Source organism: Penicillium daleae (genome assembly GCF_028827525.1).
Source record: "Penicillium daleae strain IBT 16125 chromosome Unknown utg000008l_segment0_segment0, whole genome shotgun sequence".
Lineage (NCBI taxonomy): Eukaryota > Fungi > Ascomycota > Eurotiomycetes > Eurotiales > Aspergillaceae > Penicillium > Penicillium daleae.
The window spans coordinates 1890246-1901261 of record NW_026623156.1 but is presented as its reverse complement, the minus strand read 5'-3'; the positions used below and the strand labels follow the sequence as shown (position 1 = coordinate 1901261).

The 11016-nt window shown below is 53.4% G+C and overlaps 3 protein-coding genes across 3 annotated transcripts; 2 read left to right on the top strand and 1 right to left on the bottom strand.

The window, feature by feature from the left end:
• Positions 1–924: 924 nt before the first annotated feature.
• N7458_009299 (putative phospholipid metabolism enzyme regulator) lies at positions 925–3690 on the top strand (the record flags this gene model as incomplete). Its single annotated transcript, XM_056912681.1, has 1 exon — positions 925–3690. One exon carries the CDS (start codon positions 925–927, stop codon positions 3688–3690), a length of 2766 nt encoding a protein of 921 aa, XP_056761530.1.
• A 1253-nt stretch (positions 3691–4943) lies between these two features.
• N7458_009298 (uncharacterized protein) lies at positions 4944–5443 on the top strand (the record flags this gene model as incomplete). Its single annotated transcript, XM_056912680.1, has 2 exons — positions 4944–4988; positions 5033–5443. 2 exons carry the CDS (start codon positions 4944–4946, stop codon positions 5441–5443), a joined length of 456 nt encoding a protein of 151 aa, XP_056761529.1.
• An 841-nt stretch (positions 5444–6284) lies between these two features.
• N7458_009297 (DUF3824 domain-containing protein) lies at positions 6285–8845 on the bottom strand (the record flags this gene model as incomplete). Its single annotated transcript, XM_056912679.1, has 3 exons — positions 6285–7054; positions 7118–7414; positions 7528–8845. The coding sequence occupies 3 exons, from the start codon at positions 8843–8845 to the stop codon at positions 6285–6287; spliced, it is 2385 nt and encodes a 794-aa protein (XP_056761528.1).
• Between the last annotated feature and the right edge of the window lie 2171 nt (positions 8846–11016).

Below are 11016 nucleotides of genomic sequence, written 5' to 3'. Positions count from 1 at the left end.
AGTCTCCCATTATCCTTGTGCGCTGTCCACCTTTCTCCTTCTCACAACGAGGTCATCCCTTCTAGACCGTCCATCCGCGTGCTCCCCTGCAGTGCAAAGGCCCGCCCCTTCCATCTTGACGTGGGCCACGATCATTGGCTTCTGCTGGGCCCGGCCCTGACTCTCCACCCTGTCAGCCACTGTTCACCCGAGGTCTTGGACACCAACATCTCTGCAGGCGCTCTTCCAGAACTGGACCTACGCCACATCTCCTCACTTGATGGCCACAAAACAAGTCCAAGCCCAAACGTTGAGCCGGATCTGCGGTCCCCATCGTCTTTGAATCCCGCCAACCATAATTCTTGAATCCTGTGTCCTCCGGTTCTAGACGCTCCTGTTTTGTCTGAGCCCCCTCGGGAAACAAAACATCAGCCCAGAGAATGCCTGCCGTGGTTCTCTGATCGTCCGACCTTTTCTAAACAAACCACTCCATCCTCGTTTCTTCTCTCTCTCTCTCTCCTATTATTTTACCCACAACAACACACCCATACGATCCCTGCAGCCCTCCGAACTGCAGCTTACCTCTCCAAATTTCCACCCTCCATCGCTCTCCCCACCCCTGGGCCCCATTTCCCGACAATCAGCATGTGGATTTCGGTTATTCGCCTGACTGCACCACTCGTGTAACGACCCGTACTACCTGCGCAACATATCCGTTCGACACACCTGCGATCTTTTCATTCGTCCCTCGTTGCCAAACAACACATTCTTCCTACACCGATCACCTAATTCTGTGTGGTGTTAGCACCTTGCTTGTTCGTTTCCCTCTTTGGGACGTGCCTGGGACATATTTTTGGACATCGTTCCTGCCCAACTTGTGAGGCTACCTCTCGGGTCTGCTGACTTGTCTGCATCGTGTCAGCACATTCTGGCTCGATCGAGACCATGGCTGCGGAGTCCGAGAGGCCGCCTTACCTTAATGGTGCCTCTGGGCCCGAAGGAGCCAAGGAGTCAGAGGCGGCATCAGACACGGCGCATCCGGTGGCTAACGGCAACAACGACATGATCGAAGTGTCCCGTCCGACCATTCAACCTCAGGGACAGGCCATGTCCCAAGTACCCAAACTGCTTCCTAATCTCTCCACCTATTCCGCCCCGGCGTCTGCTTGCAACTCCGCTGTCTCCTCCCGCGAAGCCTCCCCGGTTCGAATCTCCTCGCGTACTGGCAATTCTCCCTCCACCAGTCGAGTATCTTCACAGACTCGAAAAGGCAGTCAGGACCGTGTCAGTCCAACTCGAGCCCCCAGCAACGGTCCTCCCTCTGTCCGGACACAACAATCCTCGGCTGGTCCACGATCGTCGCCGGCACCTCCCACGAACCCTCCCCCATTCCTCTCTCCTCCTGCCGCCATCGAACCGTCGGCCAATGTCCCCAGTCCGGAAAAGCACAATATGCCATCATGGGCGGGGAATCGACGTACCGATCAAGAATCGACTGCCCCGAATACTTCACAGAAGAGAACTTCCCCCTCGTCGTCCGAAGAACATGGAAAGGTCGACCGACCCACTCCGAGGGCAGCCACGAGGGGCATCGGTGGACAAGGTCTCTCCTTGGAGACGGTTCAGGAGACGGCCAGCAACCCATCCACTCCGTCTAGTGACTCTGCCCTCAAGCCGACAACCCCGGACGATGCCCGGTTACACACGATTGACGAAGATCCGACTCCGCGAGCCTCTAGGCAGAATGCGGAGAGCGGCAGTGACAGTGGCGGCAACCCAAGTTCGAAGGAGGACAGTCGCTCTCATACCACAAGTGCAGCTAGAATGCCCGGAACTATCATGCCGCAGCGGTCGTCTACTTCACTCAGCGCCGGTGCACGGGCGAAGCCTACGGACGGCTCGGTCCGCAATATGATCGTGGAAACGGAAACTGTTAGCTCAATACCACAGGTGTCGTTGGGCGTTCCCACTGGTGAGCGAGGCAACACGAGCCGAGCCGAGCAAGGTACTCTACGCATGAAACCTTCCACGGAGACGATCCGACCCCGCAAAGAGAAGAAGAAGAACCGACGTGCCAATCATCTCACTACTGGCCCCGGGACTAGCAAGGCGGATATCTTCGAGGCCAAAGTGGCCAGCGCCGTGGACGAAGCTGACGTGTCCGACTCCGACGAGACCTTCGTCTACGAATCCAACCCTCCAGATCCATATCCGCCTCGCCAATCACGTTATCACTCTCGAACGCCTAGCGCAACGTCCATGGCAAGTCAAGTAGACCAGCTGGCTGGTCGTGCCCGTGGGGCCATGCGAGATGGCTCACACAGCGTTACTGGCAAACGCAGCATGAAATTTACCAACAATACGTACAATGGCAGCCTGGATGGTGAAACTCAGGATGCTGATGGAAGCCGGAACGCCGGTCGGGTTGAAGGGAGTGGTACTATAACTCCCCGTCACCATCACGTTGGGCGGCACGGACGCAACGGGGCATACCCATCGCTCTTTGACAGTGATGGGCCATTCCCTCAGCCCCAATCTCAATTGAAGTCGCCGCGACACTTTATCGGCAGTGGATATCGCCATTCGCGAAACAGCAATACTCGTTCCTCGCCTAATTATAAAACCATTGCCAACAAAAAGGCGGGTGATGTATACGATTTTGACGCCGAGGGAGCCGACGACGAGCGAACGCCATTGGTAGGCACGTCACGGGCTACGCGTAGCCGCCATGGGCGCCGACCCAACAGTGCTAGTCTGCGGCAGATGGAGTATATGGCTCAACGGCAACGGGGTTGCTTCTCCGAATATGGCTCTTGTGCCATCATTCTTTTGCTCTTGCTCATCATCGTTGGTGGTGCCGCCTCGTTCATCACTGCTGCGACCAAAACACTCTTGGATGTGCAGGTTGTTGCTATACAAAATGTTCTGGCCTCTGAACAGGAGATCATGCTAGATCTCCAGGTCGAGGCAATGAACCCGAACATTTTCCCGGTGACGATCGATGACGCCGATGTGAATATCTTTGCCAAGAGCCGATACGTCGGGACAGAAAATTCCTGGAAAGAGCAATCTTCCGGTGAAGAGATCTACCAAACCCCGCGAGTCGAACAGAGTCGACGACGTTGGTACTTGTCTCAGCTTGTACGGTGCCTGGGAAACACGGAATGCATTGAGCAAGCCATGAACGGCCACTCCAAGGGCCACAGTGATAGCGGTGGTGTCGACAAGGGCACCGATCCCATTAGTGATCCCGAGGGTGACCCACAAACCATGCTCTTGGGCCGCGTCTTCGGCTTCGATTCACCTCTCTCGTTCGAGGCATCTCCCTGGGGTCATTTGGTGTCTACCTCAAAGGGTCAGATTCGGCTTACTCGGCCGGGAAACAAGACTGAATCAGGTGGCACGGAGCGCTGGGAGCGTGTCCTCCAGCATCCTTTCGACCTGATTGTCCGCGGTGTGGTTAAATACCAGCTCCCACTCAGTGCGCGTTTCCATTCAGCTTTAATCAGTTCTACTGTGCGGTTTATCCCCGACGACGACGCCCACGATCCTGATAGTCCAGGCTCCACTACGCCCCCTAGCAACGAAACGGCAACTCACAGCTCCCTCGCTATGGGAGCAACTACTCCCTCCTCCGTCCGCCTTATCGCGGATCCCGATGCCCAGTCTGAGCATCGACTGGGACTTTCTCAACGACAGTTTACGGCATAAAATCAAAAACCATGAAATACCTCTTTTTATTTTTTCAACATTTTAGCGATAGATTGATGTCCATCATGACAGCCCTGCCCCATTCTTCATTTACACTTTCTCCACACCTGATTTCTTTTTCTCAGCGTAACGCGATGAGAGAAACGCCGAACAGCCACTGTCTTAGGTCTTATCTTGTCTCCTTGCTTCTGCGACGCTGTATACCCATTTGCGATGTCGCTGCTGCTATTGCTGATTTTCGTTTCACGGCTCGTGGTTACACAGAGTCTGAGACATCTGGTGCCACTACCCCTTCTTCGATATGGTCCTTCTCATTATACTACTCCCATCTGTACAGATTCCTCCTGCTTAGCTCGGGATGGATGGAGTTGCGCTTTTCCTTCATGACTTGAGCATTGGGGATTCTCTTTTCTTATCCATGACCCCTGCTCGTTCTTGGCTATCAGCCGTATTTTCCTTGCATCTTTTTTCCTGATTGGAAATGTATCTATATTTCTGTTTACTGCATCTTATATCTAGATGTAATGATAACGATCAGCGGGAATGACTGCTTGAGTTTGTTTTTGATTTAGTGGTTGCCTGATTTTCTCTGGAACTGTAGTTTGGGGGTGATAACTTAATAGGATGACGAAACAGAATAAGCTGAATAGCTGTTGGGCAGGTCAGATACCTATCTAGCACTGTTGATGCTAATATTTCCCTTCCTCGCACCTATTGAACCTCGGAAGGGGACAGTATATGCCCATATATTGTCTTTGAGCATGTCCATCGCGATTGCGAGAACTTTTGCTGCAAGAGAATTGATTGTATTCACGATCGCCTCTATTGCAAATACACTGGCTATTCCCTCTAATCAATCAGCCGAGCTTTATTTTCCGTACTCACAAAAGCAGATTGCAACTATGGCCTGCATATATGTCAACCTCCTCCTAGTCGTTTCTCCAAATCCATCAGCCCTATTCCCACCTCCCTCAATGCCACAATAACATCCACGAAGAAGACACCTTGCAATTGCTCATTGGAAAGATCATTCTCACCCAACCCAAAATCACAGCCCAGACATTTACGCACAATGGTGGCAAACCGCGGTCCCATTCGATTACGCAGCCCAGGGCCTTGAGCAAGTCTCTCGGCGGCATGGTAATCAGTCTGCTTCTCATGTGGCAGGTTTTCCAAGGCCAATTGCTGAAGCTGGCTCCCAAGGTTTACTGTATCCGAGTTCGAGAAGCGTGATGCCGAGGCAGAATAACACCATGTTCCGAGCAAAGGCCCTCGATTCAGTAGCCGGATTTTCGTCTGTGTGGGTGCTCTGGAGGCGAGCTTTCCTTTAGACCCCTCTCAGGAACAGAACTACAAGCCTGTCCATCGTCTCTACAACTCCGCATTGAAGCAGCTCATCGATCTTGCGAGGTCTATTGAATTCCTGACGAGACCTCTTGCAGAAACGTACGAAAGGAAATTGCGAGGTGAGCCCGAAAGGCTGTATCTGTGGGCCGAGAGCTTCTCTGTCTCAGCCTCGAACGAAAAATTAGACACAGCTCTGAAAAAGATGCCCGAGCTTCATGCGACCATAATCGGTACCCTGGTTGACCTAGAGAATGTTATCTTATGCGCATCGTTTCGCTATGACGTGGCTACAACAGGTGACGAGGAGTCTATGGCGACAATCATCGAGGGCATCTCGGTGTATATTGATTGTTTGATGGATCTGTCCCCTGCTATTGAATGTCTTCTACTTGAAAATCCCGGTTGAATTTGTCCACAACAAGAGGCAGAGAAGAATGAAAGTATGATTCAAAATTTTTGGCTAGGAGAACATATGCAGAAATTAAAAGCCGACAAATCGCTAGGCAGCGCATCATTTATTCTTTGTCGATGATTTTGATGTTCTCATTCCCCATTTTACCTAATTGGAGAGTGATATTCGACGGTTTCGGACTTATGAACTCGGTGTTGGTAGACTCGATACTGGGCAGTGAGTGAAAACGTGGAAATCTACACGTTACTAGAGATCCTAATACACCTAAGCAGATGAATAGCCCCAAGCCAAGTGTAAACAAGTATACAAGAAAAAGAATTGACCTATCTGAAGCAAAATACAGTCATAAATCATCATCATAAGGCAGGTACATAACATCATGATCTCGATATCAGCAAAAGAAAAAAAGAAACTTGTAAGCAAAAGAAAATCCAAGAAAATCAAGTCATGATCACAGCATCCAGCATAAATTTGAATCCATAGAAACAGAAAACAAGGCCAAAAAAGCAAAGTACCACCCAGAAATTAAAAAGGTCAAAAACATAAGCATAAGCAGGCCAGAGTCCAGTATCCATCCACCAATGGAAATTGAGAGGGTAAGGTATTGAATACCACCATTCCATTTTATTCCAGTCCAAGAGAGCCAACTCCTCCAAGGCCAATGAAGTCAAGTCCAGACTATTAGTATCAGGGTGAGAGCACGGGCTAGGCGAAAGCACGTCTAAGATTCCTGATGTAGTTTCCCAGATTTTCAACGGACGAGTTTCCGCCCCTATCGGGGAGTCGTTCGCCCTTTGAATCGAAGCGGTCTGGGAGCTCGATTGTGGATTCTGAACTATTGGGGGGAGTCGGCTGGGGAAGTCCTCTGGGAATGAGAATGGCGGGAATGGCGATGTGATGGATGCTGGTGGCGGGACGTGGAAGAACTAGAAGGAGAATCTGAACCAGCATGAGGACGGTGATGGCGAGAAGGTGCAGACGACGAGCGTTCCCGGGATTGGGTGTGGGATTTGGAGCGGCTGCGTTGAGTGTACTCGTCGATGGTTGAATCGCTGTCGTCGGTCTCATACCCCGGCTCTGGGGGCCGCTTTAAATGCGTCTTCAAGCCAAAGGCGACGGATTTAGCCGGCGATGGTGATGGGTTGTCATTGGGGAATATGGACTTTGAAGATTGTGAAGGCGGGGTTGTGTTTAGACCTGGGGTGGGAGCTGTTAGCCGCGGATCCTTTGGAATGGCACCGGACGGCGTTGCAGTGAACGCACCATCGTGGGCGTGGGTTTGCTCAGTGGGTCTCGACGGAGCACTCACATTCTCATCGGCCCTACGCGGCCGCGGGGCATAGGTCTCTGGTCCAGTGTTGGCGGCTCCGTAGTTGTAAGGCTGCGGAGGCGGTGCGGCGCCAGGGGGAGGTGGGTAGTCAGCGGGGTTGTAGGGCTGAGGGGTGGCATTTAGGTTCGTGGTTGAGCCTGGGGGTGGGGGGAAGGAGTTGCTGTTGGGGTAGTAGTTCCCTGCGGGCTGCTGGTGGGCAGCCTGTGGGGAGATCGGGTAGGGCTCTGGATCGTAGGACTCCTCATAGGGATCACGGTGTGCGTCGTCCTCATATCCTGCATCCAGCACGTTAGTGCGTTTGGTCTTGGGTCATGGGTGAGGATCCTTGATGGACTCACGAGTCCTCGAACGCGAGCGCGAACGCTCGGCCTTCTTACGATCCCGGTGCTGCGAGTACTTGTGTGCTGCATAGCTTAGGCCGGTAGCGCCGAGAGCTGCCGAGGCTAGATCACGAGAACGGCTGCGGTGCTTCTTACTCTTGCGTCGGCTATCGCGGTCCGAATCGGAGCTGCCGCTGTATCGACCACCGCGACTGCGGGACCGGCTGTGTCGACGAGCACCGTCGGAGTAGTAGGCATCATGGCCCGCTGGCTGACCGTAATAGTGCTCTGCCGGGATGCTTCCTGTAACGGGGTCTGCACCATACTCGATGAGACCAGCAGAGTCGCGTGTTGGATCCGGATAGGCTTCGGACGGAGCGCGGCTGCGGCTGCGAGATCGCGAGCGACGTCCCTCATGGGGCATCAACTCTTTTGCTCTTTTTGTCCTTTCTCGGCCTTCTTCTTCTCATAGAATCCAGCAGCAGCAGCACTGGCCAAGCCAGCACCTACGATGGGAAGGGCCTTTCGCAAGCGACTGTGCGAGCGCTCGCCCTTGCGAGAACGCGAACGGCTACGAGCATGTTCAACCAAACCAGCAACCGCGGCACCAGCTAGACCTGCGCCGGCCATGTGCTGTCGGCGCTTGGTCTCATCACTGGTGGCGTCCTTCTCCGAGCGAGTACTGCTCCCTGCACGAGCACGGGAGCGAGAACGAGTGCGAGATCGGCTGCGACGGTCATTCTTGGACTTGCTTTGCAGCGCAGCCGCACCAGCAGCCAAAGCGGCGGCACCTATGCCAAGCTCCAAGAGCGTCTTGGCACGAGAGTGGGAATGAGAGCGACTGCGACTGCGACGGCTATGGCGGGATCGGTGATCATCGAAGGAGTGAGAACGATGGCGGCTGCGGCTGCGGTAGTAATCGCGAACATGACCCGCTGCGTTGACAGCAACGGCACCGAGGGCGCCAGCGCCAGCCGTCTTCACAGCGTGGCTCATTCCATGGCTGACCTCCTTACCCTCGCGCTTGCTATGACTGCGAATCAACTCGGCAGCGCCAACGCCGACTAGCGCACCCTCGGCAAGATGGCGCTTGTGGTGGTGATGGTGGTCACCGTCGTAGTCGCGAGTCTCTTTGCGGATATAGACCATGCTATCATCGCTGCTGTAGTCGTCACGGTCGCGATCGCGATGATGACGGCGGCTAGTCTGGGAGATGGAATCACCTGGACTCAATTCACGGCGCGAGCGGCGGTCGTCGTACTCGCGAACTCGGCGGTGGTGGTGATAGTAGTACGGGTCCTCCTCAGCATCCGAGCGACGCACAACGTCATACTCGGACTCACGAGGACTGGTGTGGGAGTTTCGGGCTGTTTTTGTAATTATTACTGACTGTTTGCGAATGACGAGGGTTTCTGACTGGGGTGCCGGATGCACCTGTCCCTGGGGTGATGGTGGGGGGGGGGGGTTTTCTGGGCACTCACGTTCATAATAATCTCGCTCATACTCACGCTCAAAGCGGCGGACGGGAGGGTCGTACTCCACGTCGCGCTCGAACCTTGAGATAGACAGGGGCTCTTCTCGGTCGGTCTTTCGCCGGATGACCAGCTCGCGGTCTCCAAAGGAATCGTCGCGACCCATCATGAAGTCTCGTCGTTCTTCTCGTTCGTCGGCACCAATGACGTAACGCTTGATAGTGACCGGTCGGTCCTCTTCGTAGCGATCACGCTCTCGGTAGCTGTATGACATAGTACACAGGCGAGAGGGTGTTGGTTTGGGGAGGCGGGATAAGCGAAAGGGGATGAAACAGTGATGGAAAATGTGTCGATGGAGGGGTTGAACGGATGGAAAGAAAATGAGTTTACAGGAGGGGCTCAAGAGCTGAACAGGCCAGGACTCGGAGGGGCAAAAACGGGTTGGATGCGCGATGCAGGGAATTGGGGGGCGCAGGGCAAGTGGGGTAACTGGTCAAGTCGAATCTCTCGTCGAGAGTGGTCCAAGAGTGTAGTCAGAGGCCGTGATCGAACTAACTAGTGTCTGGAAGTTCTCTCGGCACTGACGGGGATGAGAGGATGGGAGATCCGATTGGTAAAAGCTTCCAGAAGCGAATGGAAGGCTCTTGAGTGGGCGGGCACTCTTCTCGGATTCGATTCCTCACGATGACTGAGAAAAAGATGATCTCAGAGCTCCAGTCGTAGGGCAGCCCCAAGCCGAAGCGGAGCCCCTCAGAGTAAGCCCGCACGGGTCGCAGCCTGCAGATCAACAGGCAGCACAAATACACCCAAAGTCTGAACCAAAGGCGAGGAGAGTGCGAGATCAGAGTTAGAGAAGATCCAATGAGATACTTGACTGTCGAGGAAATTGGCCGTGAGTGATCCAAGTGGAAGAATGAGTTGGAATGGAGGAAGGTGTAGATGAAAAGAAGTTGGTGGTGAAAGCGGCAGATAAAAGCGGTTGCGCAGTTGAAAGACCCGCCACGTGAGGCTCTCTCTCGATGGCCTGCGAATTTCACCGACTCCCACTGGCCTGCAATTCGGGGCAAAAGTCAGTCCAACTCCATCTGCGTGAGACTCGGCACCCTGTCTGAAGAGTTGCCCCCGGGTTGCACCGTGGCAAATCGACGGTGTGCTGTGGCTGAGTGCTGCTTCTACTGTCGTCCCAGTCCTCCACTAGTGTGTCTGCAGCAGACTATGTGGATATGTGGATGCAGATGTGCAGAGGACTCTTTGTTTACTTCCTCCTCCTCACCGTTGATGCTTGATAGACTTGGTCCACGGGTCGACGCTGGACTTCCCGGGCGGCTTTCCATGGAAACCGGGCTGATTCACACGGTTTGTCTGGGTCTGGTGGGCCAGCGCCCAATACGAGGCCCGACTTGTCAACCTTGCCCATTGATCCTCAAATATGATGCATCCCTCAAGGCGCACTACGGTTGCCCGATTGTCGTCAAAGACCACGTTCCTTTGTTCATGGCTATAAGTCTGCGGCCTGCGCCCCTTCATCAAAGAATGTGTCGTCGACAACGGTCAACATGAAACGCTGCGCCTGATCTCTCGGGCGCCTAACCCGTCTTTGGGTTGGGCCTTGGGAATTTGGGTGATAAAACTATGATGATCTTTCTGATTAAGGTTACCATGATGAGCTCTGGTTGGAGATAGTACTCCTGGTAACAGGGAATCCAAGCTACTAACCTACGCTACGATGGAATTCAGAACCCTCCACACGGCTGTCACTGTGGGGTTGTGGTGATGACGTCAATGGCTCCCTCAACGCGCTTGCTTTGTTTGGCCGGCCGCTTCAGCTGGGAAAATTGTGAACTCAACCGATCAAAACATCCTATCATACTGAACCAAAAGGAAAATAAGGCTTTTGGATTCTCAATAAAGAGCTCGACGGGCCGCCGATCGTACGAATATGGCGAAGCCACTCCGAGGAAATCGCTTCGGCCGGGTGATTGGTGCTTGACGGGCGCATACTAGGCTTGAGTCTTTGGTGATACGTGTAACAGCTCGAGATGAGGCGTCTTTGTTCGAGTGTGTGACTCGAGCGATTTGAATTTGACGTTGGTTGTAACTCGCTGCGCATATGTTGTGTAACCCAATGCTAGACAAGGCAGTGCCAGACAGGACATTGCCCTCGTTATACAAGGGGGCAATCAGAATATTAAACATCTGGAGGCGCAATCGAACCTCCTCGATCAGCCGAGACTAAATGAACAGATTTGGCACATAAAGTGTTCCATTATGATCTGAAATACTCATGTTTCCGTTGGTTTGAAGCGCACGACTAATGTATCTCACCCGTCTTGTGTACCTGTTCCAGACTACTCCATCGATAAGGCTATCGAGGGCGGCAATATATCTTCCACTGGTGGTCTATCTTTGGAAGAGAGTCTCTTTAATCATTCACGCTACATTTGA